The 24,840-nt window shown below is 41.8% G+C and overlaps 2 protein-coding genes across 6 annotated transcripts in view; both read right to left on the reverse strand.

The window, feature by feature from the left end:
- Positions 1-5,871: 5,871 nt before the first annotated feature.
- On the reverse strand, positions 5,872-9,263 carry LOC121539518 (cofilin-2). The gene is made up of 4 exons (XM_041848072.2): positions 9,079-9,263; positions 7,538-7,845; positions 7,281-7,357; positions 5,872-6,906 (listed from the first exon to the last, which is right to left on the reverse strand). The coding sequence occupies exons 1-4, from the start codon at positions 9,079-9,081 to the stop codon at positions 6,794-6,796; spliced, it is 501 nt and encodes a 166-aa protein (XP_041704006.1). The 5' UTR covers positions 9,082-9,263; the 3' UTR covers positions 5,872-6,793.
- A 990-nt stretch (positions 9,264-10,253) lies between these two features.
- Positions 10,254-24,840, reverse strand: part of LOC121539519 (bromodomain adjacent to zinc finger domain protein 1A) — a 59,288-nt gene continuing 44,701 nt past the window's right edge. For 4 of the 5 annotated variants that reach the window (XM_041848076.2, XM_041848073.2, XM_041848075.2 and 1 more), the window contains 7 exons: positions 24,724-24,798; positions 23,689-23,936; positions 18,162-18,352; positions 17,690-18,030; positions 14,874-15,055; positions 10,779-10,866; positions 10,254-10,587 (listed from right to left, as the gene is read on the reverse strand). In XM_041848076.2, coding sequence (XP_041704010.1) covers positions 10,415-10,587; positions 10,779-10,866; positions 14,874-15,055; positions 17,690-18,030; positions 18,162-18,352; positions 23,689-23,936; positions 24,724-24,798 — 1,298 coding nt within the window. In that variant the 3' untranslated portion in view covers positions 10,254-10,414. The remainder of the gene's footprint in view (positions 10,588-10,778; positions 10,867-14,873; positions 15,056-17,689; positions 18,031-18,161; positions 18,353-23,688; positions 23,937-24,723; positions 24,799-24,840) is intronic. The other variant, XM_041848077.2, reaches the window with a different exon arrangement.

Consider the following 24,840-nt stretch of genomic DNA (forward strand, 5'->3'; position numbering starts at 1 on the left):
TAGATCACCTACTCATTCAAGGGTTTTTCTTAATTTTTACTATTTTCTACATTGTAGAATAATAGTGAAGACATCAAAACTATGAAATAACACATATGGAATCATGGAGTAACCAAAAAAGTGTTAAACAAATCAAAATATATTTTATATTTGAGATTCATCAAATAGCCACCTTTTGCCTTGATGACAGCTTTGCACACTCTTGGCATTCTCTCAAGCAGCTTCATGAGGTAGTCACCTGGAATGCATTTAAATTAACAGGTGTGCCTTGTTAAAAGTTAATTTGTGGAATTCCTTTCCTTCTTAATGCGTTTGAGCCAAGCAGTTGTGTTGTGACATGGTAGGGGGGGTATACAGAAGATAGCCCTATTTGGTAAAAGACCAAGTCCATATTATGGCAAGAACAGCTCAAATAAGCAAACAGAAATGACAGTCCATCATTACCCTAAGTCATGAAGGTCAGTCAATCCGGAAAGTTTCAAGAACTTTGAAAGTTTCTTCAAGTGCAGTCGCAAAAACCATCAAGCGCTATGATGAAACTGGCTCTCATGAGGACCGCCACAGACCCATGGGGCGGCGCACAATTGGCCCAGCGTCGTCCAGGGTAGGGGAGGGAATGGCCGGCAGGGATGTAGCTCAGTTGGTAGAGCATGGCATTTGTAATGCCAGGGTTGTGGGTTCGATTCCAGTATAATTTTTATTTTATTTTTTTTATTTATGCACTCACTAACTGGATAAGAGCGTCTGCTAAATGACTAAAATGTAAAATGTAAATGAATGGAAGACCCAGAGTTACCTCTGCTGCAGAGGATAAGTTCATTAGAGTTACCAGCCTCAGTAATTGCAGCCCAAATAAATGCTTCACAGAGTTCAAGTAACAGACACATCTCAACATCAACTGTTCAGAGGAGACTGTGTGAATCAGGCCTTCGTGGTCAAATTGCTGCAAAGAAACCACTATTAAAGGACGCCAATAATAAGAAGATACTTGCTTGTGAAAAGGAACACGAGCAATGGACATTAGACCGGTGGAAATTTGTCCTTTGGGCTGGAGTCCAAATTTGAGATTTTTGGTTCCAACCGCTGTGTCTTTGTGAGACGCGGTGTGGGTGAACGGATGATCTCCGCATGTGTATTTACCACCGTAAAGCATGGAGGATTTATTTAGAATTCAAGGCACACTTAACCAGCATGGCTACCACAGCATTCTGCAGCGATATGCCATCCCATCTGGTTTGTGCTTAGTGGGACTATAATTTGTTTTTCAACAGGACAATGACCCAACACACCTCCAGGCTGTGTAAGGGCTATTTTAGCAAGAAGGAGAGTGATGGAGTGCTGCATCAGATGACCTGGCCTCCACAATCCCCCGATCTCAACCAAATTGAGATGGTTTGGGATGAGTTGGACCGTAGAGTGAAGGAAAGGCAGCCAACAAGTGCTCAGCATATGTGGAAACTCCTTCAAGACTGTTGGAAAAGCATTCCAGGTGAAGCTTGTTGAGATAATGAAATTACTGAGGATGATAGCAGACTATATTGCCACTCCTATTTGCCATCTCTTCAATCTAAGCCTACAGGAAAGTGTGTGACCTCAGGCCTGTAGGGTAGAAAAAGTCATTCCGCTACCCAAGAATAGCAAAGCACCCTTTACTGACTCAAACAGCTGACCAATCAGCCTGCTACCAACCCTTAGTAAACTTTGGGGGAAAATGGTGTTTGATCAGATACAATGCTATTTCACAGTAAACAAATTATCAACTGACTTTCATCACGCTTACAGGGAAGGGCACTCAACATGTGCGGCACTTGCACAAATGACTGATGATTGGCTCAATATTATACACGTCCACTACCACAGCAAGTGAAATCACTGCAACACTTAAAGAGCTGCAGTCAGTTTTAGAATGGGTAGCAAGTAATAAGCTACTCCTAAGTATTTCAAAAACTAAAAGCATTGTTTGGGACAAATCATTCACGAAACCCTAAAGCTCATCTAAATCTTGTAATGAATAATGTGGAAATTGAGCAAGTTGAGGTGACTAAACTGCTTGCAGTAACCCTGGATTGTAAATTGTCATGGTCAAAACATTGATGCAACGGTAGCTAAGATGGGGAGAGGTCTGTCTGTAATAAAGTGCTGCTCTGGTTTCTTCACATTGCTATCAACAAAACAAGTCCTACAAGCCCTAGTTTTATGTCACCTGGACTACTGCCCAGTCGTATGGTCAAGCGGCACAAAGAAGGACATAGGCAAATAGATTACAGTTGGCCCAGAACAGAGCAGCATGGCTGGCCCTTAAATGTACACGGAGCGCTAACATCAATGACATGCATGTCAATCTCTCCTGGCTCAACGTAGAGGAGAGATTGACTGCATCACCACTACTAGGTATTGACATGCTAAAAGCACTGAGCTGTCTGTTCAAACAACTAGCACACAGCTCAGACACTCATGCATAACCCACAAGACATGCCACCAGGGGTCAATTCACAGTCCCCATGTCCAGAACGGACTCTGGAAAACGCAGAGTACTACACAGAACTCAAGCAGTAAATTCTGATTTTAAAAATGGATAAAACTACACCTTATGGAATAATGCAGACTGTGAGGAGACACACACACACACAGGTATATGCATACGCACACACACATGCCAGCACACACACTCTACACACGTATGTATGGTGGTATTATAAATGTTGTATGGTGTAATAATGTTATGTTGTTTTATTTTCACCTTAATTTGTTTGGACTCCAGGATGAGTAATGGGAATCCTTAATAAATACAAATACTCATTGTCTTGGAACTATTGCTGTGGTATGAACTTTGTTCTGTGTGCTGTTTATAATTGGTTTGAAATATGTATACATGCCAGGCTTTATGTAACGACCACTAGATGGCACTAAACTCACACAATGATAATAATCCTTGATTAACAGTCTATGTGCAAACTATGGATTGGTGATGCCATGTTATTAAAATGTAATAAACTACACAAATATTTTAGTTTTCTTACCTTGAAAGTAATATTTTTAAGATTCGTTATATTAAAGGGGCAATCAGCAGTTTCTACATCCATTGATTCTTAAAGAAAATAACTTCTAAATGCCTCATGAGCTTAATTTAACTGTCGTACCCCATCAGAGTCCAAAATATGAGCTTGATTTACTCCAATGTTTGTAAACAAAGTAAATGTAAACAAACACTGTTTAGCCTTTAAAATTTTGTTAAAACTATCATTTGTAGATCATGGATGGTTAGTCCTTGCATCCACAGCTCTGTCTATGAATGTGGGAGTGATTACATTTCTCCCGCCTCATCCCTCAGCTTTTTACTGAAACAGTGGCGGGGACAACACTTTGTTATTGTTTCAACTGCTGATTGGCCCTTTAACATTCTGTGATGTGATGAAATTATACAATACACCCACAATGTAATGAATCACATCAATTCAAGTGTAACTTAATCACAGCATCAAAATGGCTTGTTTTATTTTGCCATTTAAAATTGAGAAATATGTTTTGACATGGTGCAGAACTGTGACAACACCAATTATTCCTTCATAACGATACATACGTTTAATCTCCACAACTAGTTTTATATTGCTATTATTACTACTTTTTATTACTTGTTAATATTTTGACTTTGATATTTGTCATTTAGATTTGTATACATGTACTGCACTGTTGAGGAGAGCTTGCAAGTAAGCATTTCACTGTACTGTTTACACCTGCTGTATCCTTTGCAGGTGACAAATAAACTTTGATTTGATCTACACACCTAGCTACTGTAGGCCCTTTCATCATTACATAATTATTTGACTATAATGATGTGTATGACTGTAACATATGATCATAACTCAATGTCAAGCTACATGCGCTGGCTGGCTGTGCTCATCTTGTTGAGAGCAAGGACTGGTCACTTGTTCATTTTCATCTTACTTGTCCAGAGACATATTCTGAGTTGACATGAATGACAGGCACTTTGTTTAACATGTGCATGAAGGTATATGGGCTTCCATGTACTGTAGGTGTCTACGTGAATTGCTCTGATAAAAAGACCACATTCTAAATTCAACACAATATATTTCATATGGAGACACAGAAGGGAAACATTAATAGAATTTGCCAATGAAGAGGAAAATAGTTAATTGACTAATGTATTGGATATATTGATTAGACTATTTAAAATGATTTTTAGACTAGTTAAGACCAACATAAATGATATTCCTGAGCATAGGATACAGGGCTGGTTCCACCAGGCTACAGGATGCACTTTATGTGGCAGTGTGTAGAAGTTGAAAGTTCAACAAAAAGTCACAAAGTAAAATGAATAACATGTATTGACCTTGTCTGATAATACCCTCATACATTTTTATTGTATTATTGGCCCATCCTCTTCGGAGGACAAAAGTACCTTTTACACCATAGACATGTTTGTGTGACTTGCCTGTATAAGATAAGTTATACAGCAGTATCCTTGAGGCCAGTTTCATATCATTTTAAAATGTTTAGTCATTTAGCAGACGCTCTTATCCAGAGCGATTTACAGAAGCAATTAGGATTGCCTTGCTCAAGGGCATATCACCAGATTTTCGACCTAGGCAGCGGCCTTTCGGTTACTGGCCCAACGCTCTTAACCACTAGGTTACCGAACCATGACTAGCAGACAATGTTCCAGACACTGGGGACACCAATGGGTAATACTCGTTGCTCACTAAGTTGTAGTGTAGTCAGTCCAGAGATACAATCAGAGCTTGTTCGAAGTCTATTCGGTGTGACACCAAGGCCAACCTACACCATATATTTCAGCTGTCACAGGACTGGGCCATCTGTTGCGTTAGATACTCCCCATAAGCAGGGGTTTACAACATCTTATAATAATACACTAAGGACTTTCTTCTATGTGTTTTTTCCATTCCCTTCTCTCCTCTCCTATTCTGTTCCTTGAGTGTGAAAAGCATTCTTGGTAGCGAGCGGCGGGCGTGTGTACTCTAACTTGCTGCTCTCCTCCTCTACCAGGGCTTCCCTTTCGTTGCGCATTGGAAGCTTGTCCAGTTTTGCCATTTGTGGACAACGATGACAAGACACAAAAGCATGTGTTGGCCATAAATAGCTCTGACCAGCAGAGGATTGCTCACTGCCTGCAGATCAAATTCTCTACAGGGAGAAGGCAGCAGGCCTGGCCCCCAGCCCAGTTGCAGTAGAAGACGCACCACTCGCTCTTTCCTAGAAACACTTGGCCCTGTTCAAATGAAGGGCCAGACCGGCCTGGCTGTTCATTGAAACTTAGATGGAGAGTACAAAAAGGTGCTTAGATTAATTTGGGAAGCTGCAGTTCTCTAAGTTAAGGTTGAAAGTGTATGAGTTAATCTATAAATGTTTAAAATACATAAGTTGACAGTTCTCCAATTCACAATGACATACAGTATGATCGGAGATCAGTCATTATTGATTTGCTGTACTATAACAGAAATAGCCTTACTAGCTTGGCTTCACTCAAAACAGTGTAGACAGATATAAAAAGCATCAGGGAAACCACCATATTTCCATTTGGAGTTTCAAAATACAATGTATAGAGCTGAAATTATTCCCTATTCTACACAACATAGAACACCATCTATTCTACACAATATATTTATACCAGAATGTTCCGTTAAGTTGTAGCTGCCCTTCTGAACAGAGCCCAGAAGATTATCACTTACTCACTGCACCCGCTTTAATGGAAAAAAACATTAACCAAGGCAACATAGCAAAACATAGCATATAGACCAGATCTTTCTATTTCCTGTTAGAGGAGATCATTAATGCATCTCTTTATGGCTTCCCAGCCCTCCTGATGAACAGATACACTCAGACAAACAACACTTCTTTCTATTATCTGCCACAAGATTTTATTGCAAAGTGGCAACCTCCTCGGCCGATCTCAAAAACAATGTTCCACTTAATGCTCCAAATGCACATATATTGCCATCTTTACTGATACGTTTGAATTATTTTGTTTAGCGTTTAAAAAAAACTGCAACCACCACCCCTCCTTTTTACGGTGGTGTACTGTACATTCAAATGAAAGTAAGGCGGCAATTGAACAGTCAAATACTCATATGTTCTTGCCCATATGCATAACAGGAATGAAAACTGAGGTAACATCTCTAGTTGACATAAATACAGATATTCTTTATAGTTATTCTAAACTTTTTTCTCAACTTGTAGTTTATAAACAAAAAAGTGCTTTGTATATGCATAGTCTTATTACGTGTTTTGCCATGTCGAATAACATATTGGATACGATAGAACAGTTCAAATAAATAAGTCAGTCATATGAAAAACCTCATTAGTCCAAAATACTTGCTTTTAGCTGTAACCTGGGCAGTGAATATGACTGTCAAGGCATTATAGAAAGCGTTCACATTTTCCTACGCTACTGAGCATCTAGTCATCACTGTTTAGGTGGCAAAGAATGCAAAAACAGTGCTAAACTTTTTGTTGTGGGAGTGTTATTAATCTCAGGTAGTGTGGTGCTGCTGTACATATTTGTTTGGCAAAACACCTGATGTGTGAACATTCCTTGAAGGAAAAAAATAAAAAATACCAGGATCTTTTTGAAGAAGTCAGCTGGCAAAATAACTTGTACGCGTTTGCATATGTTAATGAGATCTCCTTCATGTGAAAAAAAAATCAAAACTGAAAAAAAAAAAAGCCTAAAGCTATTCCTTTAGGATCAAATGATATAGACACAGCTGCTAAGGTGAAAGCGTCTGGAATCCAGATGGCACGTATTATTCTCAGTTTACAATGGTAACCCTTCGAGTGATACCACCACGTTGCCTCCCAACTTGTCTGCCAGAGTGGCGCGGTCCTGGATGTCGTCTAATCCGTTGACTTGCCATTCGTGTTTGATACCTGAAAAAAAGGGATGTATAGAGCTGATTTTCATCTATTTTATACTGTTGTGTTGAATACTAACAAGGCCCTTTCAATAATTGCAGTGGTGTCTGGGGGAATTTTGTTTGACACCACACATTTTCTAAACTTTCTATGGGGTTCAAATTGAATGGTTTTGAATAACTTCAATAGCTAAAGCCTAATGTCATGAAACTTTTATAGAACATAGGGAAAGAAAATAACTTATGTCAGTAAAAAAGACAAAATAGTTTTAACAAGATAGTTGTCGAGAAGTATGCAAATTCACCTGAACAAATGACTGAACAACAAGATCATACAATATCAGGTCAAACATACAGGAATAGCAGTTTGATATAACAATTGTCACTCACCTGTGAACTTCTTTTTAATTGCATCTTTAGAGCTAGCGTAGATCATCTTGCTTTTCAAGGGAGCACCCTCAGGTGCCCTGGAATAAGGAGGGAAACAGTTTAATAAGACTAATAACGTCCTTCTCCATAGTAATCCATACCAAACAAATGAAAGCAGCAGCTATTTTACCCAAAGTCGAAGACAGTGTTTCTCAAACTGTTTTATACCTGGGACCACCAAGCTATGGTCCTCCATAGCTTACAATACTCAAACGTACCAAAATATAAATACCAGGTCTTCTTTCTTGGATTCTTTTGTTTCGTATGTGGCATCGTATAAGCCGTATCTGCAGTCGTTGAGAGGTAGAAGCTTTACGAAGCAGGCGTATGGGTCGTCCACCGACTCCCCAATGTCACCAACCAGAATCCACTTGCCCTCCTCTACAACGATCTTCTTCTTGTCATCACTAAGGCAAAACAGCACAGCCTTTTTACGCTTTTTGACATCTTCGGTAGAGGATGACTTCCTCACTTTCATGTCATTGAAGACCTTGATGACTTCATCGTTGACAGTGACACCAGAGGCCTGCGGAAAGGGGGGGGGGAATGACATGGCAGCCTTCAATATGGTTGTACCCTGTTCAATAGCTAGTAAACACAGGGCACAATGCTGCTAAGACACTGCAGGTATTATCATGTCCTCTTTATTATGTGGACATTGAATCTAGACCCATAGCTAAAGAGCATTGGGATAGGAAATGCTTTACCTGAGGTCTCTATGAGAAGGTATTAGAAAAACAAACCTTTACACATAGTATGTAGCTATAGCATTAGCTACCAATACGAGTCACGCAGACAGAATAACAAGTGACTGCAGCATTGATCATAGCCTTCCTTTCCTTTGCCACTCATTTACAATGAATCAACACTTCCACTCTGACACTACCTACCAGCACACCTGCTGAGTCATTTTGCATGCCACATAGGCTATGTCAGCTGCCCAAAGTGTTCCATCTCTATTGAAGATGACAATCCGACCAGAAAACCAATCCGTGGCAATAGGACATTCCAACACTGTGGTGTAACGTTACTGGCTAACAACCCTCTTATCACAAAAGTGCACGAGACTCGCTGACCACTACACTAGCAACTTTGTCAGTGAATGAGACCAGAAACTAGCTAGCACTGTGTCCAGTAACCTTTTGCATGTCTAGCAACATTTGCATGTGTCAAGGCCCACTGCAGTAAACTAGCTAGTATGGGAACACAAGCGTGGAAATCCGCATGGGCGCATTATTAGCCTGACTCGAGTGCAATCAAACAGGACAGGAGACCTGCAAGACCATTTCAAGGAATCTAGTCCCAATCATTTTGTTTATCATCTATAACCAGCTAGGTACAGTAGCATATAGTGTAGAAAACGAGATTGCCAGCAGGAATGGTATTAACGTTAGCTAGCAAGCCAACTTGGCTTCATGATCTGAAAGTTTAGCTAACTGGCAGTAGAGCAATTACCGTTAGATAGAGGACTGCGCTATAATTAGGTTAAAATGGCCGCCTTAGGCTGCAGGCCCTGTAGCAATCCTAACCTGGAACAGATTTTAGAAATTAAATCACGGTATATTATTTAACATGAAACAAACATCGTAGCTACAGCTAACCACTATGGAATGTCCAACTCAACTGTAACCAGCAATCAAACATTGGTATGCAAGCAACGTTTCTCGAATACAGCCCAGTGCAACAAAGTTACAAAAAGTTACATCTGCACTGAACTAGAAACTACCAAACGTCTAGCTATAAAAGTAAAGCATCTTACCATGTTGTCCGATCGTCGGTCCTGTGCGATTTGCTATTATGTGGTTAAATCTTTTGGGGTAAATAGATATGGTAATGTTTGAACGACCGGGTCTGTTGGACAGAGCAAGCGAGAAGGTGGTGGTAAGGGGCGAGCGAGTATGAGCCACTGGACTTCAGGCGGGCGGGATCAGGAATGGGATAGGAGGAATTTGTCCTGTGACATACTGATGACAATGAAGCTAAGCAAGGACTTGCGGACTTCCACTCAACTCTGGCTAACCCAGGCAGGCAGCGTTACAAGTTATTTTTCTAACCCTACAAAAAATGTACACCTATCCTAAAAACATTAAGACACTTCACAATTATTTAGAAGACATTGGCAACAAAAAGGGAGAGATGACCAAGAAATATTAAACAAAGTCAATGTATTTTTATATATAGAAAAATGTACACCATAGCAAATACAAAGCAGAGTTGACAGTTAGGGGGACAACACTCAGTATTTAAACCCTATCCCAAACAGTTTCTAAAGACTGAACTCAAAACTACGCAAATAATTCTTCACAAAAACATGTTCTATAGAAATATTATAAATAGTTATTGCATTCAAAACTAAATAAATAACCAATGAATGATAGAAAATAAGGGAAATATGAAATAATAATAAATGATATTGGGTTCCAGTGTAGTGTTTCACTGAAAGAAGGGAACCTGAAACAGTTGATGTAAAATATTTTCAGTATTGTGAAATGCTAAAATTAAACTGTTCATATTAGGTCTCAATACTTTATTCACCCAAATCAACTAAAGTAGTCACATAAAAAAAAAAGTATGTGCACAAAAATAGTAGTCTAGAAATGCTGCCAAGATACAAAATATAAATGCACTGTTAAAACCTCGTTTCACACCACAATTTGTTTACCCTGAGTGAATAGAATAGAAAGGACTTGTTTTCAAATTTCAGTGCAAATACTTTCACAGCGATATAGTTGTTCCTGCCTTATTTTGAGGGTATGATATTTACAATTTCAAAACGGTTTGGGAATGTTCAGACTTCAAACTTTACAATGCATTGTCATATTCAATAGAAACCAAATGGAAGAAAACAGAGCGAAACGGAGGGACTACCTGAATTATGACCATGTTTTTCTTTCTACTTGCATTTTGTATTTATATTGATGTATGTATTTTCTGTAATTCAGGGCTCATCTGTAAAATAAACATTGGTCTCAGCATGACTCCCTGATAAAATAAAAGGTGAAAAAGTGTCCAATAACAAACTCTTGTTTTTGTCGCAAAACGCTTGCAACGGTGTGCACTAATGAATACGACCCAGTAGTTTCAGTCAGACAGCTTTACATCCGGGACCGCTTCTGTGGAGGAGTGGTCCAGTCTGCCAGCCCCAGATTAGAGACTTCTGAGTTGAAGAAGGCTTTGAGCCTTGCTCCTGCTTTAGCTTCATTCGTGTGCCGAGGGTTGTATTGTAAACAGTTGGCGAACATGAGCTCCACGTCCTCAATGTACTCCGCTGTGAGATAGGAGGGGGAAAAATATTATCTATCAGAAATCATTTAAAATCTGCTGGTGTGCAGAACCATGACAGCATAAAACAACTTGTTTTGCAGGTTGATAAAAAAAAAATGCAATCCAATATACAGTAAACAAGGAGATGGTTCAAGCTTTTGTGTTGGTTTAGGTAAAAGTAAAACATCAACTTACTGGCTGTTTTATATTCACAGTTGTTGACCTTTTCTCTGATAGTGCTCAGAGCTATGGGCCTTTTGATAATGTCGAAGTAGTCTGGAACCTGCAGAAGTGAGGACAGACAAATCAGAGGGGTATACTAGTGATGCAAGGGTCAACTGTTTGTTCACCCACACCCACCCACAATTAATAAACCGTCCGCAACCGCCCGACTATGTGATCGATAAATCTGAGGCCCGCACCAGACCCGCAAATATCGAAAATGCGCTGTAGTTCCTTCCCTTTTTGCCTCAGTGGATCAACGTTAACTTTTTCTGCCCAAGTGCCCAAAAGCATTTGGAGATTGGCATGTATTTGCTGCCCGTACAGTTAGGCCCTAAAGCTTAGGCACCAATGCCAGATGAAAACAAAAGAAAAACCTCAATGTAGCCTATAGATAAACTGCACAATAGATATGAACTGCATTATTTTCTCTTTATTCAACCCGCCTGCCCTTCATCCACACAATATTTCATGACCGTAAACCCGCCCACCCCGCAGATATAACCGCGGGGACTGAGGTTTATGAGTCAACCCACGCATCACTAGGGTATACTACAAAGCAGGGGTTGGAACCAGTTCAGGGAACAGAAACAAAAAATACTTTTTAGAGGAACAGAATCAATACCAGGAACGAAAGTGATCTATACTATTCCGGAAAATAACTTATTTAAAAAGCATGGGAACCGGTTAATAACATTATTTTACATTCCGGGGATTTTTTTCCCAGTCGCACATAAAAATGCAACAAAGCGCCTATGCAAAGCCCTCACTCTTATTCCAGTCTGCCTGCCAGTGGAAAATCTTTGCCACTGTGTGTGCGTGCGTAGGCTACCTGCCCCTCCCGAAGCATAGTCTACTAGCCTACTACTGACGTTACAAACGTGATTCAGAAATTAAGGAGAGATTTTTAATTAAAGAACAATGGATTAACTTTTTCAATGCTAGTTAAGGATACTATAGTCATCACGTTTCACATAAGATTTATTAACTACAAAATAGTAAGACAGGTGTACTATGTAGAAATCATCCCGCCATTTCCCGGTTGCTAAAATTCTAATTCCAGTTTATGACAAAACAAGCAAGTATAGTGTAGAGAATCTAAACCGCTGTGAAATATATTTTCCATAACCAAAAATATTATATTTTCAACTGTTTGAACCTGGTGTAGAAAACCGGGTTGCCCAAAATGGTGATATATTGCAGCTCTGCACACACAAGCTTGTTAGCTAGCTAGTTTTGGTCCAACATTAAACCAACTCTGAAGACATTAAAAGTTCCTTAATAGAAGCCGGTCCTCCGTAGGTATAATTCTATGGGGCTAATTCAGATAATACATGTCATAACAATAAGATGCCCTGCGCTTCATAGCAAGCCTCCTCCCTCCACCCTCTCTCTCTCTCTCCCCACCTAAAAAATTTCAGTTGCATCACACGCCCTATACAAGCATGTAAACAACTATAGCTTTTGCCCACTGCATAACAAGCTGCTCTACTCGCAGTGATTGGTGAAGTAATTTAGTGTCGAGCTAAATGTGGTTTAAAAAGGAACTTCATAAACCATTACTTTATTGGTTTGAACCGGTTCAGAACTACAGTTGAAGTCAGAAGTTTACATAGACCTTAGCTAAATACATTTAAACTCTGTTTCACAATTCCTGACATTCAATCCTAGTAAAAATTCCCTGTCTTAGGTCAGTTAGGATCACCACTTTATTTTAAGTATGTGAAATGTCTGAATAATAGTAGAGAGAATGTTTTACTTCAGCTTTTATTTATTTCATCACATTCCCAGTGGGTCAGAAGTTTACATACACTCAATTAGTATTTTGTAGTATTGCCTTTAAATAGTTTAACTTGGGGTCAAACGTTTCGGGTAGCCTTCCACAAGCTTCCCACAATAAGTTGGGTGAATTTTGGCCCATTCCTCCTGACAGAGCTGGAGTAACTGAGTCAGGTTTGTAGGCCTCCTTGCTCGCACACACATTTTCAGTTCTATAGGATTGAGGTCAGGGCTTTGTGATGGCCACGCCAATACCTTGACTTTGTTGTCCTTAAGCCATTTTGCCACAACTTTGTAAGTATGCTTGGGGTCATTGTCCATTTGGAAGACCCATTTGCGACCAAGCTTGAACTTCCTGACTGATGTCTTGAGATGTTGCTTCAATATATCCACATAATTTTCCTTCCTCATGATGCCATCTATTTTGTGAAGTGCACCAGTCCCTCCTGCAGCAAAGCACCCCCACAGCATGATGCTGCCACCCCCGTGCTTCACGGTTGGGATGGTGTTCTTCGGCTTGCAAGAATCCCCCTTTTTCCTCCAAACATAATGATGGTCATTATGGCCAAAACAGTTCTATTTTTGTTTCATCAGACCAGAGGACATTTCTCCAAAAAGTAAGATTTTTGTCCCCATGTGCAGTTGCAAACCGTAGTCTGGCTTTTTTATGGCGGTTTTGGAGCAGTGGCTTCTTCCTTGCTGAGCGGCCTTTCAGGTTATGTCGATATAGGACTTGTTTTACTGTGGATATAGATACTTTTGTACCTGTTTCCTCCAGCATCTTCACAAGGTCCTTTGCTGTTGTTCTGGGATTGATTTGCACTTTTCGCACCAAAGTACGTTCATCTCTAGAAGACAGAACGCGTCTCCTTCCTAAGCGGAATGACGGCTGCGTGGTCCCATGGTGTTTATACTTGCGTACTATTGTTTGTACAGATGAACGTGGTACCTTCAGGCGTTTGGAAATTGCTCCCAAGGATGAACCAGACTTGGAGGTCTACACATTTTTTTTTCTGAGGTCTTGGCTGATTTCTTTTGATTTTCCCATGATGTCAAGCAAAGAGGCATTGAGTTTGAAGGTAGGCCTTGAAATACATCCACAGGTACACCGCCAATTGACTCAAATGATGTCAATTAGCCTATCAGAAGCTTCTAAAGCCATGACATAATTTACTCGAATTTTCCAAGCTGTTTAAAGGCATAGTCAACGGAATTGTGATACAGTGAATTATAAGTGAAATAATCTGTCTGTAAACAATTGTTGGAAAAATTACTTGTGTCATGCACAAAGTAGATGTCCTAACCGACTTGCCAAAACTATAGTTTGTTAACATGAAATTTGTGGAGTGGTTGAAAAACAAGTTTTAATGACTCCAACCTAAGTGTATGTAAACTTTCGACTTCAACTGTATATTTTGCTGGTCGGAAAAGTGTAACAGAACGAAAAAAAATAATGCTCTGTTCAGAACGAAACGACTGGAAATTAAATTTGGTTCCAACACCTACTACAAAGTAAGATCAATGACTTAGCCAGCTAACTTACCAAAATATTGTGAAATAATTCAATGTTTTAGATAGATGAGCATGGTCTAATTGACCCAACAACCAGGACCTTCCTTGATTTGAGTTTTTTTTGTTTGTTGCGATTGTATCTATGGATTTATAACGACGCATAAATAGAAACATGCGTTAAAATGCCAGAAGACGCAACCGCAACCGACGCATATGGGGATATCTTTGATTTATCTTTGACATTCAGAAGCTGAGCTACGACCTAAAGTCGAGGAATCTAAGAAATTGTACTTTGCCTGGGAAGTAATTTTATACAATGTGTGACTCTCGCCATCAATTGATCTATTCATTTTTAGTAAAAGAGAATATGTATAATTAAATTGAGGGTTCATATAAATTATAATACATTTGGTAGCGGAATAACATTTGGGGAAATGGAATCTAGATTTATTTTCCTTATCCATTATCATTAAATAGCCTAACTATAAAATGTCATGATTCTTGTTAAACTACATAGAATTGTAGGAAATGAGCTTAAAACAAGAAATGACAAAATGTAAAAAAATGGGGTCCCTGGGAAAAAAGATTGGGAACCCCTGAGTTAGACGTCACTAGTGAGTAGGTGTCCCTAGTGAGGTAGCTAGTTATAGGAAAAAGTGTATTCATAGGAACGCTGCCTTTGTGTATGCTGTGTGTCTTTAAATGCATGCGTGTATGGGTTGCTCTGTGTGCCAAGCTGGAACAGATAGAAATCTACCTTTAAAATGAATGTATTACCTGTATCCTGGACACCAGTTTCATGAAGGGCCAGCTGTCTTCATGTCTGACTAGCTCTACGGTCAGCTGCTCGCAGGCAGACAGTTCATGGACTCCCAGGTTCCTCCCTGAGCTGCGGCGATTGGTCAAAGAACCTGAGACAGAGGGAGTCAGGACCAGCTTGGGCTTGGGGGAGACCTCTGCTGGAGAAACAGAGAAGATGCAGACGATTGTGAATATCAAAAGATGTGCACTGTGTGAGAAGGCCAAAAATTACTCAACTAGAAGAAAGTTGTGTAATTTAGACACCCCTTAAGTGCTACAGTGCCTTCAGAAAGTATTCACACCGCTTAACTTTTTCCACATTTTGTTGTGTTACAGCCTGAATCTTAAATGGATTAAATTGAGATTGTGTGTCACTGGCTTACACACAATATCCCATAATGTCAAAGTGGAATTATGTTTAGATATATTTACAAATTCATAAAAAATGAAAAGCTGAAATGTCTTGAGTCGGTAAGTATTCAACCCCTTTGTTATGGCAAGCATAAATAAGTTCTGGAGTGAAAATGTGCTTAACAAGTCACATTATAAATTGCATGGACTCACTGTATGCAATAATAGTGTTGAATGACTACTTCATCTCTGTACCCCACACATACAATTATCTGTAAGGTCCCTCAGTCGAAACGTGAATTTCAAACAGATTCAACCAAAGGCCAGGGAGGTTTTCCAATGCCTCGCAAAGGACACCCATTGGTAGATTGGTAAAAAAAAAAAAGCAGACATTGAATATCCCTTTGAGCATGGTGAAATTATTAATTACACTTTGGATGGTGCATTAATACACCCAGTCACTACAAAGATACAGGCGTCCTTCCTAACTCCATTGCCGGAGAGGAAGGAAACCGCTCAGGGATATCACCATGAGGCCAGTGGTGATGTTAAAACAGTTACAGAGTTTGATGGCTGTGATAGGAGAAAACTGAGGATGGATCAACAACATTGTAGTTACTCCACAATACTAACCTAATTGACAGAGTGAAAAGGAAGCCTACACAGAATACAAATATTCCAAAACATGCATCCTGTTTGCAATAAGGCACTAAAGGAAAACTGCAAAAAATGTGGCCAAAAAATTAACTTAATGTCAAAGTGAATACAAAGTGTTATGCTTGGAGCAAATCCAACACATCACTGAGTACCACTTCATATTTTGAAGCATAGTGGTGGATGCATTATGTTATGGGTATGTTTGTCATCAGCAAGGATTAGGGAGTTTTTTAGGATTAAAAGAAACGAAATAGAGCTAAGCGCAGAAAACCTGGTTCAGTCTGCTTTCCACCAGACACTGGAAGATTATTGTCCTTCTGAAAAATGAACTAACCTAAAATACAAGGCCAAATATACACTACAGTTGCTTACCAAGATGACGTTAAATGTTCGAGTGGCCTAGTTACAGTTGACTTAAATCTACTTAAAAATCTATGGCGCCATGAAAATGGCTGTCTAGCAATGATCAACAACCAACTTGACAGAGGTTGAATAATTTTAAAAGAATAATGTGCAAATATTGTACAATCTAGGTGTGCAAAGCGCTTAGACTTAACCAGAAAGACTCACAGCTGTAATCACTGCCAAAGGTGATTCTAACATGTATTGACTCAGGGGTGTGAATTAGGGCTGGGCGATTTTTTTAATTAATTGAAATGTATGTTTTTGCGCGGTATTCCAAACACACACACAGTAATAGAGAAGTTAACCTTTCTAACAATACCCTTTTTATGTCTCAATTGCTCAAATACCACACAGAGCAGACTACCAAAACAGGAGTATTAATGAACATTGATTCTGGAAAATGAATGCTCAGTTTGTGGCACGCCACATACCGCTAGCAGCATTTTAGCCAAAGACTGTTATACTAGCTGTGTTTTATAAAATGTGCAATAAGCATACAACAATTATATAAGGAATTGGCAACTTTTTCTCATTCTGAGAAATAAGGTAGGCCACTTAATTTCAACATCTGAACAAAGTGGACAGGCTTGCATGCTCTTCAAATAGTTGGAGACTGACAGAAGGGTGTGTTCATAACAATTACCTGTAAATAGCTAGAAAATAGATTCAAGTTGGCTAAACTTTAAATAAAGATTCCTATAAAGATTAGCTGGTTACTCACTAGCACGTGGGCTTGTTCTTAAGACATTGTCTATGAGACCTGTGTTCATTTTCTATTATGCCTGCTACCAGAAGTGAATGTGCATTATGCATGGTTCTGGTAAAATTTGTAACAAAAGGGGAATTTTCATAGACAGACTTGAAAGCCAGATGAGTGATTATTGCAAAAAAGCAGGTAAAACTATTTTGATAAAATAATTAGTCGGTCTTATGATTGTGGAAGGCTTACATATTAATCCCAAGTATAATTTCACAAGCCCTGTATTCATTGCATTAATTCTGACTGTTTGAAATGCAGTGTATTTTACCTTTAATTGTACAACAAAGCTTATTTAGAGAAAAATAATAATTGTGAATCGGCCATTAATAAATACAAATGTTAATATGATTTTTTAGGCCATATCGCACAGCCCTATTGACAACACTTTCATTTTAAATACATTTGCAAACATTTCTAAAAACCATGTTCTCACTTAGTCATTTTGGGGTATTCTGTTTAGAGAGGGTAGAGAAAAAAATAACATTTAAATCCATGTTGAATTCAGGCTATAAAACAGAATATGGAATAAGTCAAGGGTTATGAATACTTTGAAGGCACTGTACATGAGAAAATTAATTAAACGCTTCTGTACAGAAACATTTAGCAGAACTGGTCTTACCCGAGATGGGTCTTCTACGGGAGTCTGCCTGAGAGGGAGATGGAGTAGGCTGGCTGCTTGTCCTGCTGGAGGTACCGCTGGTGGCCAGTATCTCATGACTGAGCCGGGAGCTGACTCTGCTGCCTGGTCGTGGTGGGCGTCTGCCGTTGGAGACTGGGGTGGGCTTCTTCCCTGAGGACTTGGCGGAGGCTCCCTTCCCGGCCGAGAGGGGCTGTTTGGGTGTAGTCTGCTGGCTCCGGGGAGTGGAATGACTTGAGCTGCTGGTGGTCCGGCTATTCGACCGACTGCCTTTGGTAGTAGGCACAGGAGGTTTCACAGCAGTCCGGCCCTTTTTAGTGACACTAGAGGAGAAGAGGGAGACGGAATTGAGGGAGGGAAACTTCAGATATTTGAATAAACACGTTGGGTTGTTTTTATTTTAAGGTCATTTACTATCAACACAATTACAAGTATAGTGACGCTCAAAACACACCTCTTCTCTTCTTCCTCAGTCTCTTCCTCCTCTGATTCCTCTTCCTCTGATTCTTCTTCCACTTCCTCCTCTGACTCCTCCTCTTCCTCTATTTCCTCAGAGTCGACAGAGGAGCGTTGGCGGGAGGTGAGGCGGTTGGCTCGCCGTTTGGGACGGCACTCAGGGCAGAACCAGTCCCCTTCTGGGACAGCCTGGACACAACATAGATAAAGCAAAGGAGAGGTTTAGATAGTTACATATGGGGACAATGTTGCAATATGATTTTGGCGCTAGTTGACTGTACCTGCACCAAAACTCCAGTACTTTCTTTTACTTCATAGCTTGTTTTCCATCTTTTTAAATAGGGAGCCAATTTGTTTTCAGCACTTATTTCCATGACTGATCAAAACGTAACGCTGTGACTATAACTACTGTTCCCTTTCAGTCAGTCAACTTCGGTAAAAAATACTATGGGGAGCCACACTCGCGCGACTTAGGTCAAAGGATCTACAATCACGCCTGAAAAGGACAATGAAACCCACGCCTCGCTGGAAGTCCCACCTTCCAAAAGGTGAAAGCGCGAGGCTTGGATTAATTCCTTTAATTTAAATACCGCTCTTCATAGAGCCCAGGAACTGGCAGTGCAGGTCCAAAACAGGTGTTGTACCTTGTTTCCCTCCTTCAGGGAACCGTAGTTAGAGAATGTAACATTATGATTATTTGTCAGTCAACTTCGGTACAACATACTATTGGGAAATATAATCACGCCCAAAGCCAACCCCAATGGATACTAAATTAAAACGGGCCATGCAGACCACCCAGACCTGACCCTGCCAGATGCGGGTATTGTGATTATGGTGAGCTGCCTAGTGACTTTCCCCTGTCCCAGCTGTAAGCACACTGTGCTATGCTGGAAGCAGTGACATCCAAGCGATAAAACTTCACAAGTGTGTGGTGATGCTCAACTCGATGCAGCACAAGTATCTCCTATAGTCAACCCTTTAAACAACGACCAAGGCGCTGCCAGACCCATGGTGGAGTGGGCGCATACACCGTTAGGTAACCCTTACCTCTTGCTGCTATATGCCAGAGATGCATCCTCCACAATCCAGTGGGAGAGACGCTGCTTAGAGAACGCCCTGCCGCGAACTGAGTACAGGAAGGGTGTACGGAATACGCAGAGGTTCCCAATACGTTTAGCCGAGGCCAAAGCCATGAGCAGGTAGGTTTTGTTGTAAAGGATCGTCAGATCCACCGACTCCAGAGGCTCAAAGGGGGCCGCACAATGCCTCCAAAACCAGCGGCAAGTCCCATGTGGGCGCAATAGGTTTAGAGAGACCGGTCTGAGACAACGCACACCTTTCAGGAACCGCACCACCAGGGAGTGAGTCCCCGGTGGTGTTCCATCAATTTCCACATGACACGCTGAGACAGCGGCCATGTACACTTAAAGTGGAGAATGCTTGAAAAGCTCATGTAGGAACATAAGGATATCCCTCACAAAGCACTGAAAAGGAACAAGTCCTTTATCTTGGAACCAGAGTTAAAATGCTTGCCACTTATACGGATACAGTCCTCTCGTGGAGGGCGCCCTTGCAGATGGAATGGTATCAATAACCTTCGGAGGTAAACCTCTAGCTATCAGACTGGCCATCTTAGGGGCCAGGCCTATAGGAACCAAATCTCTGGCCTCGCTTGCCAATCCTGCCAGTGCGCCTGGGACAACAGGTCCCTGCGCAACGGGAGTTTCTACGGGTCCCCGCCTAAAAGGCAAATTCTCTGTGCGACCAAGTCTGCCTCTGCTAACGGGGAGCCACAAGAATCAATGTTAAGCCCCCCTTGGCGAACCCACTGCAATGTGGGCCGAATCAGAACCACTGGCAGAAGCGTTTTAAAGGAGGATCCGAGGCCATTGGTGCGCCAGTGTCCTCGCGATGCTTAAAGACCTACATCGGCCTTGCTGAAAATGTCCCATACCTGGGAGAGCCTCCAATCCTGAGAGAGGGTCCCACCTGTATAAAAGATCTGCACCAGAGTTGAGGCAACCGGGGACATGCATCACCCAACGCATGTGCACACTGCATCCAAGCAATAGAGTGAGCCAAGGTTAGGAGGGAGAGCGAGAGAGAGAGTCTCTGCCCCTCAGTTGATGCACGCCACCACTGAGTCGGTTCTGACCAGCACAAGCCGGCCCAACAAAAACAGTAGTGCGCTTCGCACCAGTGTCCATACCCCTCGAATCGAGTTGCCTTTGTACAGCGCATCCCACCTTGCGTCGGTCGTGATCAACTTGCGGGTTACATCTCAGCCCATGGGAGCCCCCTGACAATAGCAAAGGGTCCCACCACTGGGCCATGGCCTGTAGGCCTGACAAGGACACCCGAAGAGATCGGCTTAGGCTGCGAGATGCATCCAAGTGAGTAGCTAGCATTTAGCGCTGGAAGGGCCGTATCAACAATAGCCCCACGGGAACGACTTCCATCACAGAAGCCATCATCCACAGTAGGCATAGCACTGCAAAAACGCACAACTTTTTCTAAGCAGAGCCAGAACACCCTCTGTGGGGATAGAAAATAATGATACATGAGTGAGTGTAACTGGAGACCCAGAAACGGAATGCACTGAGATGGCGTCAGACAGCTCTTTTTGTAGTTTGTTATGAACCCTAGAGACTAAATACAGACAGGTAGGTAGGTAGGTAGGTAGGTAGGTACCCTGACATCACTGATCGCATGATCCAGGGCGACACTGCGCATGTGCGCCATTGGTCAGAGCAGACAGCGAGACTGGTTCTTCTTCCATTTCCACCACTCTTGACAACCATGTCTGAACATGGAGAAGGAACACAACATTTAACACCCGTGAACACTGTGGAACTCGGTTGAAAAATGTTCTGCCAAGGTTTGCCTAAAGCCCGGCTCACTCTGGGTACATGGGCTCCAGGGATGAGTGACATACTCCCATTGGCCGTGCAACTTGGGGGTACAGTTGTCACAACGAGTCGGTTTAGGCGGTAAAATTCGTTACGGTAACCAGCTGGCGCCCAGCGCTGGACCGCACGCATTAAAAATAGACGTACCGGCAACAATGTGCCTTGTAACCTAGCTGGTAATGGGACAGACGGCTCTGAAAAACGGACCCCTTCTGTTGTAACAGACAGGGCGATTTGTAATTGAATCTAATTCCCAGGAATTAAAAGTGTTGAGCTGGAGACAGACAGCTCATTTGGGGGCTCATATGAACCACAGAGACTGCGTGTGGGATAAAAGAGTGGTTGTCCAACCCTGCTTGTTCCCTCGACTACAAACAACTAACCGCCTATAGAGCACATAAGCTGTATCACTAGACACCTCATAGGGACTAGTCAGCTAGGCAGGAATCAGCAATGAGAACCCTATGGGGAAGGGCCACCCCCTTGTAGACAGTGACAACTAGTCACTCTCACACTGGGGAGATTTTATTACCCCTTCAACCCTGTGATCACCGTGGAACGTGGGGGCAGCATTAAATATGGACAAGCTTCCAACATACGTTGTGCTGCCATGAGACTGTATAGCCTGCATGAAGGCCGGCCCCTTCACGGGCACAGGGGGCTCTGGCAATGGCTGACATAGTACCCAGTTTGCCAAACGTGGGGGCACTTGTCACAGTAGTGTTTTTGCAGAGGGACACACTGGTCACTCCGACACGTGCCAAGGCCACTTGCTCCGGGGGTTACCCCAGGCAAGTGCTCAGGGGGCTGCTTCATCGGAGGAGCACGCAAACCCAGTTTCCTTCACCCCCTCCAACTCCAGAAACTGAAAATAGGAATGGGGTTGCCATAACGCCGGGGGAAAGCTAGTAAGTTTCACTCGCCGGAAGTTAAGTACGCTAGCCAACGTTAGCCAGGAGGCTTTTTAGCATAAACTAGGCTAGCTAGCCTCTGACCGCAGCACGGTCTGTTTAGAATAAGCAAGCGAGGGCCTCCAGAGTGGGGGCCTCTTACTCATTGCACCAACAAACTGAAGAATAACTAATTGTTTGTGATTAGAAAACTTATGAGAACAAGTACAACCTTCAGCACTCAACGTCCATGGGGTGAGCACGCTCTACCACTATGGGACAGTTTAGTTGGTACAATGTACAATCCAGTTGTTTGTTTTAGTGGAGTGAATCGTTCCTGTTCACATCGAGGTAAAGTGTGGAATAATTGAAGGAATGAATCCGAGCCTCTTATCTGTGGAAGGCGGGGCTTCCAGCGAGGCGTGGATTTCTTTGTCCTTGTCAGGTGTAATTGTAGATCCTTCAACCGAAGTCTAGAGAATGCCACTCATAGTATGTTGTACCGAAGTTGACTGACTGGTAACTCGTTTTCTCATGGCTCCCTTGTCCCTCTGCAGCAGACATTTGATGCTACTGTACTCTATCCTGTTACCTAGTCACTTTACCCCTACCTGACAGATTTTTCACCTAGTCGGCTCGGGGATTAGAACCAGCGACCTGCCCTTGAGCAAGGCACTTAACCCTAATTGCTCCTGTAAGTCGCTCTGGATAAGAGCGTCTGCTAAATGACCAATTTATTTATTTATTTATTTATTTATTTATATGTACCTCAAAAGGCACACTTAGCCTACATATCAATACATGCAACCTAAAAACGACAGGCCTAAGGTAATAATGAGAGAGGTAGAACGAACAATAGCAAGATAAAAAAACGTAACGAGTAGTTTGAACAAACCTTACAGTTGAGCAAAACATAAAAGCATGCTTCCCTCCTTGCCGTTGTGAACCAAAACAGCCAAAAGCTCAATCCTAATTAAAATAGCCTATCAAAGCATTAAGACAAGTTAAAGTTAAGTAGAGTATTTCCCAAATAGGCTATTCTAAAAGTGTTTAATGCCCTAAATTTGCAGCTGTCAAAAAGGAACAATTGTGAAAGTCTGTATATGGGTGATTCTGTATCACAGCTTTATTTTGAATGACATTTCAGGCAACAAGAAGTGAAATTGACCAAACAATATCAAAATGGAAAAACCTAATGAGAAGTTAAAAATATATTTTTTAAGTACAGCTGAGCAAAGCTTATGAAAGAAATGTGTAGAGTAGGCACATTTCCATAGCTTATCATTGGCTATGTAGGCTTCAACCTACCTACAATATATAGAAGCCTAGGCCTAATGAAAGGAAGATGCAAATCATTGAATATTATCCAGTTCTGGGGACAGCAGAGTTGCATGCTCTGCAGCTGGCCCCTTCATGATTTTACAACCCATCACGCTACAGCCAGACACACACCTCAGTCATGCCACAGCTCCAACAGAGAGGAATATGCTATAAAATAAAATGGCTCAAAAATATATTTTGCCATGATTCCCCTCACCCCTCCTGTAGCATGAGTTTGCGCTAGCTGTCATTTTCAGCCATCGTAAAAAAAAACAAGACATGACTGGTTGACCAATAGGGGGCGATACCATCATATATCAAAATGTTTTATGGGTACCTAATCACCATAGCACAAAGGTTGACGTCATCCAACCCCATGTGTGAAGAAAAGCATAATCCATCCTACCTTGAGTTTGGGGCGGACACAGTGGATGTGGTGTCCTCTGTCGCAACAGTCACACAGGAGCATGTTTTCTGCATCTCCCTTCCTGCGACAGACCTTACAACGGGCATTGAGTAGAGACTTGGCCCAGATGACACTGCGCTCCAGGGTGGAGAGGTGGAGGAAGACCTGGGACAGGCTGGAACAGCCCAGCAGAGACTCCATCCAACGCTCCTGGACAGTCTTCACCACCCGACCACTGTCACTACCTCCTGAGAGGGTCAGAAACATAGTCAGACATATCATAGGATGGAGCATTCCTCTCCATCATCTACAACACTAGTCAATAGTCTTCACCAACCCACCACCGTCACAGCCACCTGAGGGGAGAGGGGACAGTCATATAGTGAGTGTACAAAACATTAGGAACACCAGCTCTGTCTTTCCATGACAGACTGATCAGGTGAATGCCATGATCCCTTATTGATGTCACTTGTTAAATCCACTTCAAAATCAGTGAAGATGATGGGAAGGAGACAGGTTAAAGAAGGCTTTTTAAGCCTTTAGACGATTGAGACATGGATTGTGAATGTATGCCATTTAGAGGGTGAATGGGCAAGAAAATATTGAACTGCCTTTGAACGAGGTATGGTAGTAGGTGCCAGGCGCAACGGTTTGAGTGTCAAGAACTGCATCGCTGCTGGGTTTCACACTCAACAGTTTCCTGTGTGTATCAAGAATGGTCCACCACCCACAGGACATTCAGCCAACTTGACACAACTGTGGGAAGCATTGGAGTCAACGTGGGCCAGCATTCCTGTGGAACGCTTTCAGCACCTTGTAGAGTCCATGCCCTGACGAATTGAGGCTGTTCTGAGGGCAAAAGGGAGTGCAACTCAATACTAGAAAGGTGTTCCTAATGTTTTGTACACAGTGTACATATTGTGTTATTATATTGTTCTTATTTGAGGTTAGTCTCATTGAGGTAACACACACACACAGCAAAAGAGACCGGGTAGAGGGTGACCATCAAATCCGTTATGCCTTCATCATCCTTACCTTCACTGCTTTGATCCTCATCTTTCTTCTTGTCTTTCTTCTTTGCCTTCTGGTCCTTTTTAGAGTCTTCATCTCCTGTTGAGGGGATAACATAATAAAGGTGAGGCACTGGTTTGC

Source organism: Coregonus clupeaformis, chromosome 25, assembly GCF_020615455.1.
Source record: "Coregonus clupeaformis isolate EN_2021a chromosome 25, ASM2061545v1, whole genome shotgun sequence".
Taxonomy (NCBI): domain Eukaryota; kingdom Metazoa; phylum Chordata; class Actinopteri; order Salmoniformes; family Salmonidae; genus Coregonus; species Coregonus clupeaformis.